The sequence below is a fragment of the Odocoileus virginianus genome, chromosome 7 (genome assembly GCF_023699985.2).
Source record: "Odocoileus virginianus isolate 20LAN1187 ecotype Illinois chromosome 7, Ovbor_1.2, whole genome shotgun sequence".
Classification (NCBI taxonomy): Eukaryota; Metazoa; Chordata; class Mammalia; order Artiodactyla; family Cervidae; genus Odocoileus; species Odocoileus virginianus.
In genome coordinates, this window is record NC_069680.1 from 50,765,904 (window position 1) to 50,785,100 (window position 19,197).

The window sequence follows — 19,197 nt, forward strand, 5'->3', positions numbered from 1 at the left end:
ACACATAGCAAATGAACAACAGGCTTCTCATAATTGCAGAATTATGGAAAGAGGGTGACCTGATACTCAAGCATTGCCTAAAAAAGTCTTCCAAGTTGGCAGTTAAAGAATCAAAGTCCTCTGGCAACACTTTATGATATAAATATACATGCATATTCATTAAGATGCCACCTGGGCTTTGGGGAAGGCACCTACCTCACTGTTGGCGCTTTCGACAAATGACCCCCCGAACATGGCAGCCATCCACTTGCAGCTACAGATCAGCAGCGGTTTGTGGGCACTGATGGCTCCATCGTCCAACTTAAACGTCACATCTGCCCAAGGACGGAGGAAGCACAAGCCTGTGAGCCAGCCTTGCCAGGGGTTCCATCCACATCCATCCGCCTAGTCTCTTATCTCTCTTTCATACCCTTAACCACTGATGTGGTGTCTACCCCCACCTTGGGCACCAATTCTCTCCATGTCCTCCAAGGATATAAGGAGTAAGCATTTAAAATTATACATAAGGTCACAACACAAATACTCTGAACCATAAAGCAACATAAAGGAGAGGAATATTCTTTCCTTATTAAGAAAAGTGTCAACATGGAGAACAGTAGAAAGAATAATAAAACAGTAGCTGGTTTATCACATGCTTAATTTTGTCATGTTTGCCTTAGCTATATAAACTGTGTGTAGACATTTTTAAACAGCATACTTCAAGAAAAGTTATGGCCAACCTAGACAGCATATTAAAAAGCAGAGACATTAATTTGCCAACAAAGGTCTGTCTAGTCAAAGCTATGGTTTTTCCAGTAGTCATGTATGGACGTGAAAGTTGGACTATAAAGAAAGTTGACTGCTGAAGAATTGATGCTTTTGCACTGTGGTGTTGGAGAAGACTCTCGAGAGTCCCTTGGACTGCAAGGAGATCCAAACCAGTCCATCCTAAAGGAGATCAGTCCTGAATATTCATCGGAAGGACTGAGGCTGAAGCTGAAACTCCAATACGCTGGCCACCTGATGTGAAGAACTGACTCATTGGAAAAGACCCTGATGCTGGGAAAGATTAAAGGTGGGAGAAGAAGGTGATGACAGAGGATGAGATGGTTGGATGGCATCACCGACTCAATGGACATGAGTTTGAGTAAACTCCGGGAGCTGGTGATGGACAGGGAGGCCTGATGTGCTGCGATTCATGGGGTTGCAAAGAGTCAGATGCAGCTGAGTGACTGAACTGAATGCACTCCTAACTACTTTGCCCAGAATTTCCTAAAAATAAGACTCTCCTAGATAACCATACCATTATAACTCTTAAGAAAATCAGCAATAATTCCTTAATATCATCCATTATCTAGTTCATGTCCAATTTTTTCTAATTACTCCCAACTTTATTTTATAGGTTGTTTTTTTTTTTTTTTTTTTTAATAAATAAAAAGAATCCAGTTGAGGCTCCCACTCTGTGTTTGGTTACTATCCCTCTCTAGTAAGGAAAAGGAGATTTCATCAATTTCACTTAAGGTCCATGATTTCATTTACTGCAAGTAAATCTTTGTAACATTTCTTTTCATTAGCTTTCAAGACTCTCTCTCTACCATGATCGTCAATGTTTGGAGTAAATATTACTCAAAGTTTTAAAATTAATTAACAGCTACCAGTTATTAAATGCATATTTTGATGACAGGAATTATGAAAGATGAAGACAAAACCAGAAATATCTATATAATAATGGAAGTCAAGAAGTCAAATTTTTACAATGAAACATACACAGAGAGGACAATTACAGAACAAAAATAGCACAAGCTTATGAGATAGGATAAGCATGGGCCAGTCACCCATCTTAGGTACAGGTTATCAGGATGCTTAAGCAATTATGTAAGGGTGCTGTGGGCAACCCTTGGCGCAGTTATCAAAGACAATGAAGGGACAAAAAGCATCTAGACGAGCAGGGCACAAGATGGTGAGAACCCAAAGGAGAAGGGAGAGAAACTGATGAGGCTTTCCAGAGGGGACCCTTTCCAGAGGGTCACCAAAATGGCCTCAAGGACCTCAGCGGACCTCAATGGACCTGGGACCAGAGGCTGATTTTTGTCATGGGTGCATGCTAAATGGTGAGTAGAAAATATCAGGGAAGGAATCCTGAAGGGGAACTATGAGTCCTGAGCTGATTGGCTCAGGCTCAGGGGTAGCTTGACCTACCTTTGAGAAGCACTATGACAGCATGGGGCTTTAGGAGGCAGCTTGCATTCAAATCCTGGCTCCACCACTGACTGCCGGTATAAACCATAGGCCAGTTACCTAACCTCCCAGCCCCTCAGTTTCCCCATCTGCAAAATGGGGATCATCATATTTTACCTTTAAGTGTGATGAGAATGAAATAGGTGAATACACGTAACTTAGGTACATGGGGGAAAAGTACTTACACACCGTTATCTCCCCCTCCTCATGTTTGGCTAATGTTTGATAAAACACAACCAAAGGTACCGATGGCTTTGCCATTGGACCCGCTCACCTGAGAACGTCCCCTTGCTAAGACACTCTTTTATCCGATTGGCTTTCCGGACATGAAATGCTTTCGTAATCTCTTGGTTCATGAAGGCTTCCTTGTTCATGATGTTTTCCACCATCATCCGCAAATCAAACATCTCCAGGACCTCTGCGATCTGAGCCAGGCCCACCAGATCTTTTTCCTTTTCATCCAGTTGCCCCGTATAGAGAAACTGGAGCAGGGTCCGGAAAGGGCCTGGCTGGACGGACGCGTCCATCCTGACCACGGTCATGGGGCCCAGCCGCTTTGAGATGGGGTTGACCTGCATCTCCTTGTGCATGCCAATGAACCCTTTACTCCAGTCCAACAAGGTCTGTGTCTCTGCCACCAAGTTCTCGGCTTCCAGCCCCGGGGTCTCCTGTTGGGACAGGTTCTGGCTTGAGGGGGTCCACTGATCAGCCTGAGGCGTCCTTGGGGTGCCCTCTTCCCTTTCCTCATCTGGGTCAAGACTCTGTGCCCACCCCTGGGAATCCCTGCTTTGCTTCTCTCTCTCACAAGGCTCTTCACTCCAGTGGGGGGTTTCTTCACAGTCCATTAAAAAAAGATCATAAAACTTGGAAGAGGAGGTAGCGAGGTAAATTCGGTGTGCAAAGATCTGCTCCTGGTCCTGGAGGATGAAGAGGACGTCGGCACACAGAGGATTGTCCAGTAAACAGGCAGCTTCGTTCGTCCCTGTGGAGGGACATTCTGGAACTTTGATGACCGGTGGGGGGGCTTTTGGAGGTAGGAATGGTGCCTGCAGTAAAGGTTTCTGGACTTTCTTCAGGTGGGATTTCCAGAACTGCAAGTGCCGTCGGGAAATGAGCGCCGCTCGGATTGCATTGTCAAACACGTCTTTGATGCCAAACTGGTCAAACACGCTTGTTTCATAGTAGGGTATACCCAGCTCCTTTGCAACCTCTCGGCCTTTTTCTGGGGGCAGAATATCCCCTCTCTTTATGGGCCTGAAATAGAATATTTTTAACATCAGTCTTATTTCAGGAAAAAAATAGTAATCAGGGCCTATCTAAGCACCTAATTGAATTACACATTTAAAATCCTATTCAGACTTTTAACTAGACTCTTGAAAAATCTCCTACCAACCTCAAATCTTTCAAATACAAAGGACTTATGACAGCAGAGGAAAAAATGCTTTCATTAGTAACAACAATAACTCAAGCATCAGCCATTTCACTAACTGTTTGTTCCTGGGTAAGTTACTTAACGTTTTTCTCAGTTTTCCCATCTGCAAAATGGGAAGAATAATAGCAAGTACTTGCATCTTAAAAGATGACTGAAAGATTTAAATGAGATAATTTGCCCAGCATAGTACCTGTTCCACAGTGAGTGCTTGATCAGTGTTAGCTGATAACCATCATTATTGCCACAATCAGCATCATTTTCATCATTTTCCCCTCATGCTTACATTTTACTTTATAATTTAGAAAAGAATCCATGTTCATTTTCTCACTTGGGCCTCCCAGTATCCCTATGGATGCTGTTTTCGTTCTGTACCCTAAAGAAACAGGCAGAAACTTTAAAGGTCCTTTCCACTTGGGAAATGTCTTAAGGTCACATTTTAAAGTCACTGAGAGAGCTTTACTAAGCAGTCGGAGTCCAGAACTCCCTAGTTCTAGGCTAAACGATCCATGTCCAACAGCTCACCTAGGTCTCCTCTATTAGTTTTGTGAACCTTCTTTCACATCTCACCCTTTCTCTTCCCCTCTTCAATCAGGCCATCATCTTTTGCCTGGATTAGTACATTAGCCTCTTAACTCATCTTTCTTCAGAATTTTCCACATTTTAGCTCACAGCATTCACTGTTACACAAAAATTCCTTATGTACTACAAGTATGACTTAGCTGTAATTCTTTAAAAAAATTTCCTCTGGTTCCATAGAGCCCAGGGAATAAAGTCTATATCCTTTAGACTGGCACACAAGGCCCTTTCACAGTCTAATCAACCCCCAAGAAGCCAAGCTTCTGGAATTGGTATTGGCAGAATAGTGCTATAATTACAGTATAACTGTGATCAAGACACAGATGAATTCCAGAACTCAGGCAAGATAGGATGTGTCATTACATTCTTCACAAACACATACTTGATTCTGAGATGCACTCTTTGGAGATGATCTTCCTAAATAAAATATCTGGTGTACAGGACCAAGGGTGATGTGTGTGTGACAGGGACAGATCTTAGGAGAAATAAGGTAATACTGGGTAGAATTTAGATTTGAGGATCTAGATGGGAAACAGGGAAAACTGCATGGAGTTGCAGAGGTGGAAGTGAAGTGCAGAAAAGAAGGGTTAACTTCAAGCTTTGCTCCTATGGGCTTTTGGTGGATTACTAATTGACAAATCTCTTTAAGACTTAGCTCAGATACCACCTCCTTCATGAAACCTCAGCATTGTCTATGGAAAGGACTGTGCCCTGGAGCTCTGTAACTCTCCTTCAGGCCTCCACACATGCAGGTTAGTATCCTAACCTTTGACACAGAAAGTTCTGAAGCCTGGGGCTAGTCTTTCATTTGCCAGGAGGCCTCTTTCCCTCTGCGTGGCTTATAATATTCAGTTCCTAGTCCACGTATTTAAGAATAGAAGGAACATGAAATGTTTTCAGGACATGTATCCAAGATGTACCTAGAACATCAGAAATTATCTTGACAAAGTACCATTTCCTTTTGCTTTGAGAGCATAAAAACTTACATCCATATAAAATTTTATAATAAGCTTATTAAGGCAAAGTACCTACTACCTGGAAGGAAGGCAGTAATATCAACATTTTGGGAAAAGCTATGTTCACCAGCAAAAAACAGAATTAAGCATAAAACACATATACAATTATTTTTAGAAAGAATATTGTAGGAGTACATGTTTTAAACAAACTTTTATTCCTCCCAAGATTGGTATCCACATTTTATATAGATGGAAACAAATCCTCCTTCAAGCTGTATTTTAAATGTGTGACACTCTAAAAATAACACCACCAGAGAGCCATTTAAAAAGAAGTATTGCTATTTTTAACCATAGGTCTATATAATCTTTAAAAACTGGGCATGGCCACCTCAGGAATGAAATACTTAAGAAGTTGGATGGAGGAAAAAGGTTAAAAATACTTGGATATGAGTATTTGCATGAATTTGATGTTCCTGAGGCCAGGAATCATAGATGGTGGCTCTGAATTTCAGTTCAGTTCATTTCAGTTGCTCAGTCATGTCTGATTCTTTGAAACCCCATGGACTGCAGCATGCCAGGCTTCCCTCTCTATCACCAACCCCTGGAGCTTACTCAAACTCATGTCCATTGAGTCGGTGATGCCATTCAACCATCTCATCCTCTGTTGTCCCCTTCTCCTCCCACCTTCAATCTTTCTCAGCATCAGGGTCTTTACAAATGAGTCAGCTCTTCGCAACAGGTGGCCGAATTATTGGAATTTCAGCTTCAGCATCAGTCCTTCCAGTGTATATTCAGGACTGATCTCCTTTAGGATTGACTGGTTGGATCTCCTTGCAGTCCAACGGACTCTCAACAGTCTTCTCCAACACCACAGTTCAAAAGCATCAATTCTTTGGGGCTCATCTTTCTATATGGTCCAACTCTCACATCCGTACATGACTATCCAGACATGAATTTCACTTACCTTTATTATAAATCTTAATTTCCAAAAAGACATTATTATGAGTAACTAACATTTTGTTTAACACTTTACCAAGTTCAAAGTGCTTACTTATTTTTTTGGCTGTACTTGACAACATACTGGATCTTAGTTCCCCAACCAGGAATCAAACCAGCCCCTCTTGCATTGGGAGCTGACTCTTAACCACTGGACTGCCAGGGAAGGCTCCAAAACACTTTTATACACCATATCCTAATTAGAGAACTCACTTTAAGCTCAGGCCAACCATTTTACAAAAATGGATTCCTCACTAAGAGGTGATGGTGAAATGAACATTGGGGTACATGTGTCTTTTAGAATTGTGGTTTTCTCAGGGTATATGCCCAAGCGGGATTTCTGGGTCAGATGACTTACTCCTAGTTTTTAAAGGAATCTCCATACTGTTTTCTGTAACGGCTGTGTCAGTTTACATTCCTACCAACAATGCAGGTGGGTTCCCTTTTCTTCACAACCTCTCCAGCATTTATTGTTTATAAATTTTTTTTTTTATGACCATTCCGACTGGCGTGAGGTGATACCTCATTGTACTTTTGATTTGCATTTCTCTAATAATGAGCAATGTTGAGCATCTTTTCATGTGTTTATTGACCACTTGTATGTCTTCTTTCATCTGTATGCAGGTCAGGAAGCAACAGTTAGAACTGGACATGGAACAACAGATTGGTTCCAAACAGGAAAAGGAGTACGTCAAGAATATTTACTGTCATCCTGCTTATTTAACTTATATGCAGAGCACATCATGAGAAACACTGGGCTAGATGAAGCACAAGCTGGAATCAAGATTGCCGGGAGAAATATCAATAACCTCAGATATGCAGATGATACCACCCTTATGACAGAAAGTGAAGAACTAAAGAGCCTCTTGATGAAAATGAAAGAGGAGAGTGAAAAAGTTGGCTTAAAGCTCAACACTCAGAAAACAAAGATCATGGCATCTGATCCCATCACTTCATGGCAAATAGATGGGAAACAGTGGAAACAGTGGCTGACTATTTTTTTGGGCTCCAAAATCACTGCAGATGGTGACTGCAGCCATGAAATTAAAAGACGCTTACACCTTGGAAGAAAAGTTATGACCAACCTCGATAGCATATTAAAAAGCAGAGACATTACTTTACCAACAAAGGTCTGTTTAGCCAAAGCTATCGTTTTTCCAGTAGTTATGTATGGATGTGAGAGTTGGACTATAAAGAAAGCTAAGCACAGAAGAATTGATGCTTTTGAATTGTGGTGTTGGAGAAGACTTTTGAGAGTCCCTTGGACTGCAAGGAGATCCAACCAGTCCATCCTAAAGGAAATCAGTCCTGAATATTCATTTTAAGGACTGATGCTGAAGCTGAAACTCCAATACTTTGGTCACCTGATGTGAAGAACTGACTCATTGGAAAAGACCGTGATGCTGGGAAAGACTGACGGCGGGAGAAGAAGGTGATGACAGAGGATGAGATGGTTGGATGGCATCACTGACTCAATGGGCATGAGTTTGGGTAAACTCCAGGAGTTGGTGATGGACAGGGAAGCCTAGCATGCTGCAGTTCATGTGGTCACAAAGAGTTGGACACGACTGAGAGACTGAACTGAAGTGATGTGTTCCTTGGAGAAATGTCTGTTTATGTCTTCTGCCCATTTTTTGATTGGGTTATCTGTTTTTCTGATATTGAACTGTATGAACTGCTAATAGATTTTGGAGACTAACCCTTTGTCAGTTGCTTCATTTGCAGCCGGGACATGAAAACAACCTAGACGTCTATCTCCACATGAATGGATAAAGAAGTTGTGGTATATTTATACAATGGAATATTAGTTAGCCACAAAAAGGAACATATCTGAACCAGTTGTAGTGAGGTAGATAACCTTAGAGCCTCTTATACAGAGTGAAATAAGTCAGAAAGAGAAAAACAAGTATTGTATATTAATGCATACATATATAGTACTGATGAACCTAGCAGAGAACAGACTTTTGGACACAGTGGGAGAAGGTGAAGGCGGGATGAACTGAGAAAGCAGCATTAACACATATACACTACCATGTGTAAGACAGATAGATAATGGGAGGTTGCTAAATAACACAGGGAGCGCAGCCTGGCACTCTGTGATGACCTCGAGGGGTGGGATGTGGGAAGGGGAGGGAGGATCAGGAGGGACGGAATACACACACACACACACACACGATTCATTTGCATTGTTGCATGGCAGAAACCAACACAAAACTGTAAAGCAATTTTCCAACAATTAAAAAAATAAGTAAAATTTTTTACAGAAGAGGTAATGGTGAACATGAGAGGGGTCAGGACATATCCCGTCCTCACGATTAACAAGCTAACTTAAAGCATTCAGACTGATTGATGGGATCTCAGAGCCACTGAAGAACAGAACCCAAGGCTACAAAGACATCTGCTACCTCTAAATTTTAATTTAACAGGCACACTGAGTCCCTTGGCTTACCTTGCTAAAGGGCGTCTGGCTCTATTAACAGCTTCAAGATCAGCATAGCGGAGATCTAGCTGGCAGCCAACTAGAACAACAGGTGTGCGAGGGCAAAAGTGCTTGATTTCTTGATACCACATGGTTTTCACATGATTTAGGGAATTGGGATTAGCGATCGAAAAACAGAGGACCACAACATCGGACCTACAAGGAAATCACAAAAGAAGCTGTATCGCTTTTTCACTTGTATTTTCTCTTCTATCATTAGGATTCCTCCCCTTCCCCATCCATCAAATGCCATATCACTTCACAATTAAAAAAAAAAGACCAGATATTAAAATACATCTTGGAGTCATGCAAACAGCCCATTAAGCCCCCACATTCCAGCTCCCACACAGCCCGAGTTCATGTCCATGTTGCACTGCAGGAGGCCTAGGCATTGAAAAGTTCTGGATGAAGTTATTTCACAGGATAGATGGTTACCCAAACTGGACTCAGTCCTGGAACCACCACATGCTGAACTATTTCTGTTCATCACAAGAAATAGTTTCAAGATAAAAGAAAATAATAAAAACTACCATTTACCAGTGTAAACAGAAAGGTGATGATGACTCAATGAGATAAAGCGAACAGTTTAAACAATACAGAGAACGTAACAGGTATTTGCTGTACAGGGTCGGCAAATACACAGAAGGATTTCTGCCCTTCTTCACCCTTAAGCACAAATGTAGAGAGCACAATCACTTAATCTGTTTCTGAAAAGAAAAAGCCCTGAATTTGCAGGAATTTCCACTTTTTGCTAGGTATAAGGTAAGAAGGTAGTATTTAACAAAAAACTAGCCAGAGTTAGACGGATGGCTAATAAGATGAGAAAATGTTGGAAGCAGATTTATCAAATGTTATATATGACACATAGCAGGTATATGGAAAAAAGAAAATTGTTTTATAGTCAGTTGTGACATAAGAATCTTCCATGTTTTATATAATAACTTACCATTCTTGAAGCCAAAGAACTGTTTTACAAAACAGTTGTTCAATTATGGTGTTTGATAGATAACTGCTAGAAGGGATCTTTAATAAGAATTATAAACCATCTTTCTAGGTTAAAATATGCAGAATGACGACATTGAAAACATGGAGGCAGAAAAATATAAAGAATAGAAAAAGTTATACCCAAGGATTCAAGACTGTTTTGCAGTTATATTCAGAAATAAACTTATAACTTTATTAGATGTTAATTTATTGCCTTTATTATTTATGTAATGAGAAGAATGAAGTTGATGAATCAAAACACCTTCTTTTTAAATCATTAATGAGCTTTTCTCCCTACATATCAATGAAGACAAACAAATATATCCAGGCAACCATAAAATTTCTAAAAATAATCATTTGCAATGCAGCAAACTGCAGGGTGCTTACATTAAATGTAATTCACAAGTTGAGTCTTTAAATTTATATCCAAGAAAAACTGCACCAGACCACAACAAATAGAAAAATCCTGACATTAAAATATTTACAAATTATAAAGGACCTACGACTCAAAGCAGATGAGTGTATTAATCTGCATGTTTAAAATGTCCTTGAAATAAAGAGCTTATCAAAGATTCCTGGGCACTGGAAAATATAATGTGTGTAAAAATATGCATAACTATATAAACGAAAGGGAAGCATGTCTTGTCTTTGGGATTCTGATTTAGTTAGTAGAATATTCTGTGCACAGTCTTACTTCTAATCAGCATAAATAACAGTATCCAGTAAAGTCAAGAACGCTTTGAATTTTACATTTTTTTTAGGAGCAGAGTCTTCTATTATTCATAATACTATTTCTATAGGATATCTGATACAGCTCTGCTATAAGCTTCATCCCAATCATAAAATGAAGCCGCCAAGAATTCCAGCACAGTGAGAGTAATATGGCAATATCTGAGGTTCAAAATCATACAGAAAGAATTGAAGAACTATATCCAGCACATAAATGTGGAATAGTATATATATATATGTAATAAAATTGTTCTAATTCGTACCTTCTATTTCCATATTAAGGCACACTGCTATAAAGGAAATCATTCTCAGAGCTTAATTTATATGACAGACATGTAGCAAAATGTCAATTCTGTTATCTAATTTTATGATACAGCATGTGAGGTTTTGAAATCAGAGCTAGCTCGGTTGCCAAGGTTACCGTGCTAACACTCATGCCATTGAACATATACTAGTTGCTATCCAGATGACCTGTAAACAAGTACAGACAGGACCCTGGGGGGTGGAAAAAATGGAATTTCCCGATGATAACAGCACAATGCCATTGCACAATACAGGTCCGGAGGGCCCAATTTCTAACTATGTCACATCAATATCTCAGTGCATGAAATGCTGCTGGAAAGCTGGAAAAATAATTCAATGCTCTGTAAATATTTTGCTTCAAAAGGATGATGGTTAAAGAGAAGAGGTTGTACTGAGAGCAACACTACCTCTGAAGCGAAAATAACTTATTGAGTCAAAATTCTATTTGCATCCTTGAAATGAAGTTATCCTTTTTCTAAAAAAAATTTTTAAATGAACATTTAGATGCTATGAGAATCTGTCCCCATGATTTTACATTGGAAGCAGATAAAAAATTAGATCATATTTGATCTACCAACCTGCTTAAATGTCTTTAACCCTTCTTGATTTAAATACCAATTCAAGTTAAGAAACATGACATACAGATTACACAGAATCTTTGTGTTAAGTTCTGCTGTATAAATGCAGTGTCCTAAAACTGATTTTAAGCAAAAGCCTGAGGATCAATGGATGTAGGGACAGGGCTGTAGAAAGATGCTGCACTGACACATTCCTCCTCCCCCAGCATTCTTTTCTAATTCCTAAATTTCAACATATCAGTGTCCTCTATGATATAAACACCTATACAACCAAGTAACTATTTTGAGCATGCCATTTATTCCCTCTAGATTTTGAGCCATTTTCCGATCTAGTTGAAAGCACAAAACCTGCAGCTAAGAATATCTCCAGCTTCAGGCAGAATTCCAAGGAACTACAGATAGTAAATAACTTTTAATCAAAACATTCATTCCTGGGGAGAGACTGTTCAATGTCTGACATGAGTTTGTGTTTAAAAATGCTGTTCCTGTGAGAGAGAAAAAGAAAAAGGCAAGCTCTAGCATTTCTGCTTCCATGGCTCTGTTACATTTTTTTTAACTTTGAAAAGTTGTGTTTAAAATAACTGAGTTGAATTTAAAAAAATAATTGGGAGGGGGAGGTGTGATGAGGACATTCGCACATATTAGGAAGCAGAGTTGGCCTAGAAATGACCTCAGGGTTCCTATTTCAGCTGTAAAAAGAATCTGATAGGATTCAAATGGAATCTTACAGCTATTTGGAGTAGAAAGAATAAGAATTTGAGAATGCTGAGGCAAAAAGAACATAGGAGACAAAACTCAAGCTCCAGAATTTGAATACTGAGAAGAGTAGGAAGAGGTTTGGATTTTTTTTTTTTTTGACTGAGCTAAGCGGTCTTATTCTTTTAAAGAAAGTCAAGATTACACAGGATCTAAGGGTATGGTCTTGGTTGCTTGCCTATGAATGTTTATTAATTTATTTATTTTGAGAAAACTGTGATGTATTGTTTCTAAGGGGAATACATCAGTACAAAAGTTTCACTAGGGTACTGACACATCAAATAATGCCTGTGAAACAATTCGAAGCAAATTCAGCAGTATGTGTTGAAACAATTGCAGATCTCCAGTTTAATGGAGCTGTGGGAGGTAGGGAGGAGACCAGAGAGAGACCTAGTCATCCCCCAAATGCTTGAGCTGATAAAGCTGTCAACTGTAGCAGTTCTTCTTCTGTAAGAGTAAGCAATAATAAACAAACAAAAAACATTATTTTTTTTGCTATCTTTCAAGGAGAACACTGGCCAAAGATAGCATGCAAAAGATTGGCAAAGATATTTGGATACATAAGATTCCTTATGTATGCAAAGTTGGGGCCAATCGTTGTTGGAGGATTAAAGAAAAAAAATCTGAAAAAATACAATTTACCCACATACCTTGGCCCAAGACAGACTTTTAAAAAATGCACTATATTATTATATTCTTTACTGTATATTGCTATGGGCACAGAGTGAAATTTTTTACATGAAGTCTTTAAAAAATAGATTGCTATTAAATATAAGGTGGGTTTTCCTTTTAAGGTAATAATGTATGTGTGTGTGTATATACATATTTTTTTCTCTTTCAAGCTGGACTTTATTTATTTATTTATTTTTTCCATTTATTTTTATTAGTTGGAGGCTAATTACTTTACATCATTACAGTAGTTTTTGTCATACATTGAAATGAGTTAGCCATGGATTTACATGTATTCCCCATCCCAGTCCCCCCTCCCACCTCCCTCTCCACCCGATCCCTCTGGGTCTTCCCAGTGCACCAGGCCCGAGCACTTGTCTCATGTACCCAACCTGGGCTGGTGATCTGTTTCACCCTAGATAATATACATGTTTCAATGCTGTTCTCTTGAAACATCCCACCCTCGCCTTGAAGCTGGACTTTAAACACCAAATGCCACCGATTCTCATGGCCAGTCTTTATCATCTAGATTCAAACATAGCAAACTTGGTGGGAAAAGATCAGGGAAGCAAACAAACGAAATTCATCCTTTGAAGAAGTGGTCGAAAAGGAGACAGATAATAATATCAAATATTTTCTATTAGGAATGAATTGTCCATGTTCTCTACTACCACAAAAGTACTTTCCATCTTCTTAGTTTGTCTTCCCTTTTCTAGTTCTACCTGCTTTGCCACCACTGTCCAGCTAAAGAGCTGTGGGCCTTGGGTTTTCTTATCTGCTTAAGTGAAAAAAAAATTGCTAAATTATCCAGGCCGGCATGGGCAATGTGAAGGACAGTAGATTCCATCCAGTCCTCCAGAGAGCCGTGAGCAGGACATCCACAGGCTCTCATCCAACTGGCCTCTTCCCAGTGTCTTCTCTTGCTGAGACCCTTACACTTGGTGACCAAGAATAAGCTAACAATTCTGTTTACCTGGATCTTCTTGGAAGTATATCCTTCTTAGCATATAGTTTTATACTTTTTCTATGGTAGGATTCCATATCTTTATGTCACTATTGCCTATTATTATTTCTTTTTTAAGTAGAGACTCCCATATCCTTCATTGGTAGAGATCATGATCACATTTCAATGTGTTTGTTTGTTAACATACACCAGTCTTCTTCTGGCAAAGACTCAAGTAGATGTCCCTGACCTCCTTCTCCCACCCCAATAACCAAGGTAGGCTCTTTACAGAAACATTTTAAAAACCATTAATGTCAACAATACACCTTTCATGCATATAGTCTGACAGCGCTGTGCAAACAGACAGATCAAAACATCACAAAACAGCTGGGAGCATGGCAGAAAAAAGGAATGTGTAACACGTGGCTTTGGAAAGTTTTAGTAGGGGAGCAGCCCGGTGTGTATGAGATGTGGAGGGAGTTGTCAGTGATGGTGAACATAAGCACCTGGAGATGAATGGCTGTGTAAACTCATACTCATGGAAATGGAGAGGCCTGTAGGGGAGCGCCTGGCAGGGGGGCTGGGAAGAGCAGGGCAGTAACATGCAGCGCCCTGGATGTGAGCAGAGAAATCAAGTCAATACTTTACCAATAGCAGTGAGGCTTCTTAAGTACAGATGTTATGTGGGGAAAACTGAAAACACCCTGAAATATATTCAGATTTGGGAGTGATTAGCATGCGTAACTATTTCTCCCAAGCCCGTAATTGTATGTTTAGTAGGAAGCAACATTTTAAATCAGTCTTCCCCCACCCTCCAAAAACGGGACTAAAGCAATGCACACTCTTAAGTGCAGGAAAGCCATACCAACATCCCACCAATGCCACCAAATCCTAAGATAGATAATACCCAATCTTAAAAACGGTTGGTTCTGCCATCATAGTGCACAAATTAGAGAAGCCAATGACCTGATCATATAAAAGGCTGTGTTATCATTCAATGTAACCAACTATTTTTTTAAACTTGATATTTTTCAATCTATGCTTCCTTTAGTTGTACAAATCTTCTATGACTTATGATGGGGTTATGATCTGATACATCCATCATAAATTGAAAATATCATAAATCAAAAATGTATTTAATATACCTAACCTACCAAACATCATAGCTTAGTTGAGCCTATCCTAAATGTGCCCAGAACACTTACATTAGTGTACAGCTGGGCAACATTATTGAACAAAAAGGCTGAATACTGTATACTGAATACTGTGCTGAATGTGAAGAATGCTTGTCTGGGTACAGAATGGTTGTAAATGTATCAATTGTTTACCCTGTTGACTGTGTGGCTGACTGGGAGCAGGGCTAGTACTTGGATATAGCCAACCTGGGGAAAAGATCAGAATTCAAAGTATGTTTTCTACTGAATGTGTATTACTTTTGCACCATCATAAAACAGAAAAACTATAAGTTAGACCATTGTAAGTTAGACACCGTCTGCATTCTTACACCTCACACAATGATCAGAAAAAGGTGAATGCATATGAAACAGTGTGAAGCACAAGTAAGTGATTAAAAGAAACAGTGTAAGCAAGCTCATTTACCTCCTGGTCAATGATAGCAGGAAACACTGACACAGAAAAGACTTCCTTAACCGGAGAAGATGCAATTGTAGGAATAAATTCCCTGCCTACTTCTCCTCATTCTCATTTCTCTCTGGCTTGCTCTGAAGCTGCATGACTGAGGAGTTGCCTTCCTTCATGAAGGTTGATGTTTTCTCCTAAGAGCAAGGCTAGCTGCATATATAACAGCGCCGACATGTCAGCCAGACTGCCAGATGGGAGGGCTCTGTGATTAAACTCCTTGACTCTTCTGAAACCAAACTATGTAAACTAGTAAGATCATGCCACCACTTTTACCCAGGACTCACCCCAGGCCTCTGTAAAATGATAAAGGTACAGGACCTGCCAAGTCACTTGTCCAGTATTAATAAGCAATCATTCAATCATTTCTCCCAGAAATATTAACTGATATCCTACTATGTGGCAGGTGCTCTTCCAGACACTGGGGACACAGCAACTAGTTAAAGACACAAATCACTATCCTCAGTATGCTTATCTGCACCATGCTTATATTCTACCAGAGAACAGAGACAACAAGCAAGAAATGTAGGTAAAATATTTAGTATGCTAGATGACAGTACTGGAAAGCGGGCAGGGTAACGGGAACAGAAACACTGGAAAGCAGAAGGTGCTGTTGAAATGAGGTGGCCATGGAGGGCCTTCTTGAAAAGGTGATATCTCAGTAAAGACCTGGAGGAAGTGAAGGAGCTGAGATGTTGATATCTTGGGGGAAGAACACCTCGGAAGAGGAAACATCTAAGGCACAGGTCCTGAGGCAGGAGCATTCCTGTGGTGTTTCCCTGATGGTGTGGGGGAAAAAACAGCAAGAGCTGAGCAGAGAGGCAATGCTGTCTGAGATACAGAGGGCCTCAGGGGTGTATGTCTCTTACTCTGAGTGAACTGGTAGATGATCAGGGGTTTTTGAGCTGAATGAGAAAAAGTATGTTTTAACAGGATCACCCTACTGCTGTAATAACTCCTAAATAGTGCTGAAGGGTGGGTTGTCAGAAGGCATAAGACAGGAGGAGAGGACAGTTAAAAAAATAATCATCCAGAGAGAGCTGATGGTGACTTTGTCCTGGGAGCAGTACAGGTGGTAAGAGGTGGCTGCGCTAGTTAAATATGTGGAAGGTAGAATCACTGGGGTCTGCTGATGGAGCAGGTACGGGACATGAGCAAAAGGAGTTGAGAATGATGCTGGAATTTTTTCTCTGAGCAAGTCTTTCTTCCCTGTTCCTGGTACTGACATCTTTAGTTCAGCATTTCAACCCTGTATTGTAACTCTTCATGCTGCTGGCTTTCCCCACTGCTCTTAGTTTCATCTTTAGGGATTCTGTTTTGTTTCTTTCATGGTGCACAACAGTGCTGGTAACAAAAGAGGACTTCAGTGACTGCTTATAAAGTAAAAAAGCCTTGTAGATTCTGAAGGATGTAGATGCAAGTATGTCTGCAGACTCAAAATCTAAAAGAAATTTAGGCCTAAGATAAGTCAGTTAGGGGGTATGTTTAACTTTTAATAAAAAAATTATATGTGAACTATTATATTTCTTCAGACAATTATTGCTGAAAGATAACTGTATAATCTGGAGGAGGAAATCGCATCCTACTCAAGTATTCTTGCCAGGAAAATCCCATGGACAGAGGAGTCTGGTGGGCTACAGTCTGTAGGGTCGCAAAGAGTCAGACACGATTGAGCATGCATGCTCGTGTATATCATCTCTGGTCTATAGAAGAGCTGATCCACTAAATATATATTTTTAAATTATTTGAATTTATCTTAAAAATCTATTTGTCCCACCTAACTGGATACTTTCATAATGCCAAAATAAAAATGGATTAATGATCTCTTCTAGGAATTAAAATTATATCCAGAAGCAAAAAGGAAATATAAAGAAATGGACAAGTTATTTTCAGGATTAATTCTTGGTTAGTTTCACAGAATTAAGGGTTAAGATAACATCCTCCATTTCACAGGCCATCTTGTTTTTTAAAAAAACACACCAACTCCCCCAATCTCCAAAAGCACTGAAATAGAAAGATAACCAAGGCAATGAATTTAAAAGAGATTTTTCCTAATTTGTTTTATTTTTTGGTAATTCAGTACTTTATCCTTCTAACTGTATTTTCTAGACTGGGGGTAGAATTGTTCTGGGGAAAGATCAAAATAGTATAATAATTTTAGAAATCTGATAAATGGTCAATATTAAAAGTTGCTGATAATGATTGCTGTTAAGATTCACCAAGAAAAATACCTGTGAAAGTGGTTTGTAAACCATAAGGTACCAATTATTTTCAGACAAATATGGTTTATAGTTTCAAAAGTCACCAAATATGTATCTTGTATATTGTGGTTAATAAGAATGGCAGGACATTCTCAACAAGAGATCTTTCCCTTTGGCTTACCAGCTCATTGATATGGAATTGCTGAAAGATGGTAATAGAATTATCCTCTGAAGATACTGCAGAATTACTCAGCAGTCTCTTCTTACCACCTATTTTATGGGAAAACTGTGCAGGCTGAAATACATTTTATTCATCAGAAGATTCCGGTATAGAAACATCACAAACTGTTGTTTTCTCTTTGTCCATGATGAGCAGGCAACACACTTAGCTGTATTTGACCCAACATGTCAAGCTTGCAGTTATTAAGTAGTAACAGAAAAAAAGGTAAAAAGAAGGCAGAACACATGATGTTAATGTATTAAACAGTGCATATGTTCCTCATCTCTTTACCCATCTCAGCTGCCTCATTATTCATGTCTGTGGGATCTTTTGGGTCCACAAATGTTTTCCTGGGCTCAACCACAAAGGACCATTTTTCCCAGCCATGTGACCAGTGTTTGGGCAGCAGCCAGCATCCTTCCAGGTCCTGGAACACAAGTGACCCCAGTCATCAGTCAAGCCCTGTTCCTATCTCATCTGGCACTGCTGTTTCCCAAGGACATTTTCATGCTGGGGACAGTACTGGGTTGGGCACAGGAATCCCAGCTCTTCTGATATTTTGTCTTCTGGTTACAATACAAGATATATACCAGCTCAGAGCAGGAAGGACAGTGGGGGGCAGTAGGTTAGGGGTGACACAGACATACTTTCTGTGTGCCAGGTGATTTGGCATCACTGCAATCCTGTGCTTGAGTACTTCAGTACAGAATCCATACATTTCTACTACATTAACAATTTTTAATTACTTGTATACATTTAGTCTAATAGATTTTTCTGTTTTGGATTAGCACAAAGCAGTAGTAATCCACCTTCAATTGTTTTACTTAATGCCCTCCTCTATGGGTAAATGGATTAAAAAGATAAGTATATAATTATTTTTTAAAATAATTCTTATAAAGAGCTTGAAAATGATACCCAGAGGAGAAACAAACTATAGTTGGAAAAACATTAGTGTTAATACATGCAATTCTCTGTTTAAGAATACTCATTCAGAAAAGGCTTTCCCCTCCCCCCATCCCACCCCCCAATTTACAAATTCACAGATCTGGCAAAAAGGGGGAGTTCTGAGGGTGTAGCTGACTATACCCCCTCCTTTTTCTCTTGGCCTCACACCAGTCTCTGGTTCCAGAAAGAACTGACCATGATAGATAAAACTGTTACTCTTTGATGAAGAAGTGGAAAATGTTCAGAGCACGTGGTATACAGTTATTACAGGGCACCTGGACAAATGTATCTTCTCAGAAAAAAGCTACAGAACCCAAGTCAAAGACACGGGCCACCTGGTTGGATTACCATCCACACAGCTGATGGTTCCATCTCTGGGAAAAGGGGTCCAGCCTGGTTTGGGGACAACATTAGCTTTGAGGTGCCAGAACTATCCCATTTCCTATATTCAGCTATTAAGGATCTGGTCTTATATTTTTCCCCGCTAAAGTTCACACAAATAATTTATATTTTCAATGAGAACTAAGTTTAAGTTCTATAAATAAGCAAAACATATATTGTCAGCCATGAAAATT

General features: G+C 39.6%; 1 protein-coding gene across 7 annotated transcripts in view; it reads right to left on the reverse strand.

The window, feature by feature from the left end:
• RHOBTB1 (Rho related BTB domain containing 1) overlaps window positions 1-19,197 on the reverse strand; it is a 138,179-nt gene that overhangs the window by 14,195 nt on the left and 104,787 nt on the right. For 6 of the 7 annotated variants that reach the window (XM_070470700.1, XM_070470697.1, XM_070470696.1 and 3 more), the window contains 3 exons: window positions 8,627-8,812; window positions 2,492-3,471; window positions 196-314 (listed from right to left, as the gene is read on the reverse strand). In XM_070470700.1, the coding sequence (XP_070326801.1) occupies window positions 196-314; window positions 2,492-3,471; window positions 8,627-8,812 (1,285 nt within the window). The remainder of the gene's footprint in view (window positions 1-195; window positions 315-2,491; window positions 3,472-8,626; window positions 8,813-19,197) is intronic. The other variant, XM_070470701.1, reaches the window with a different exon arrangement.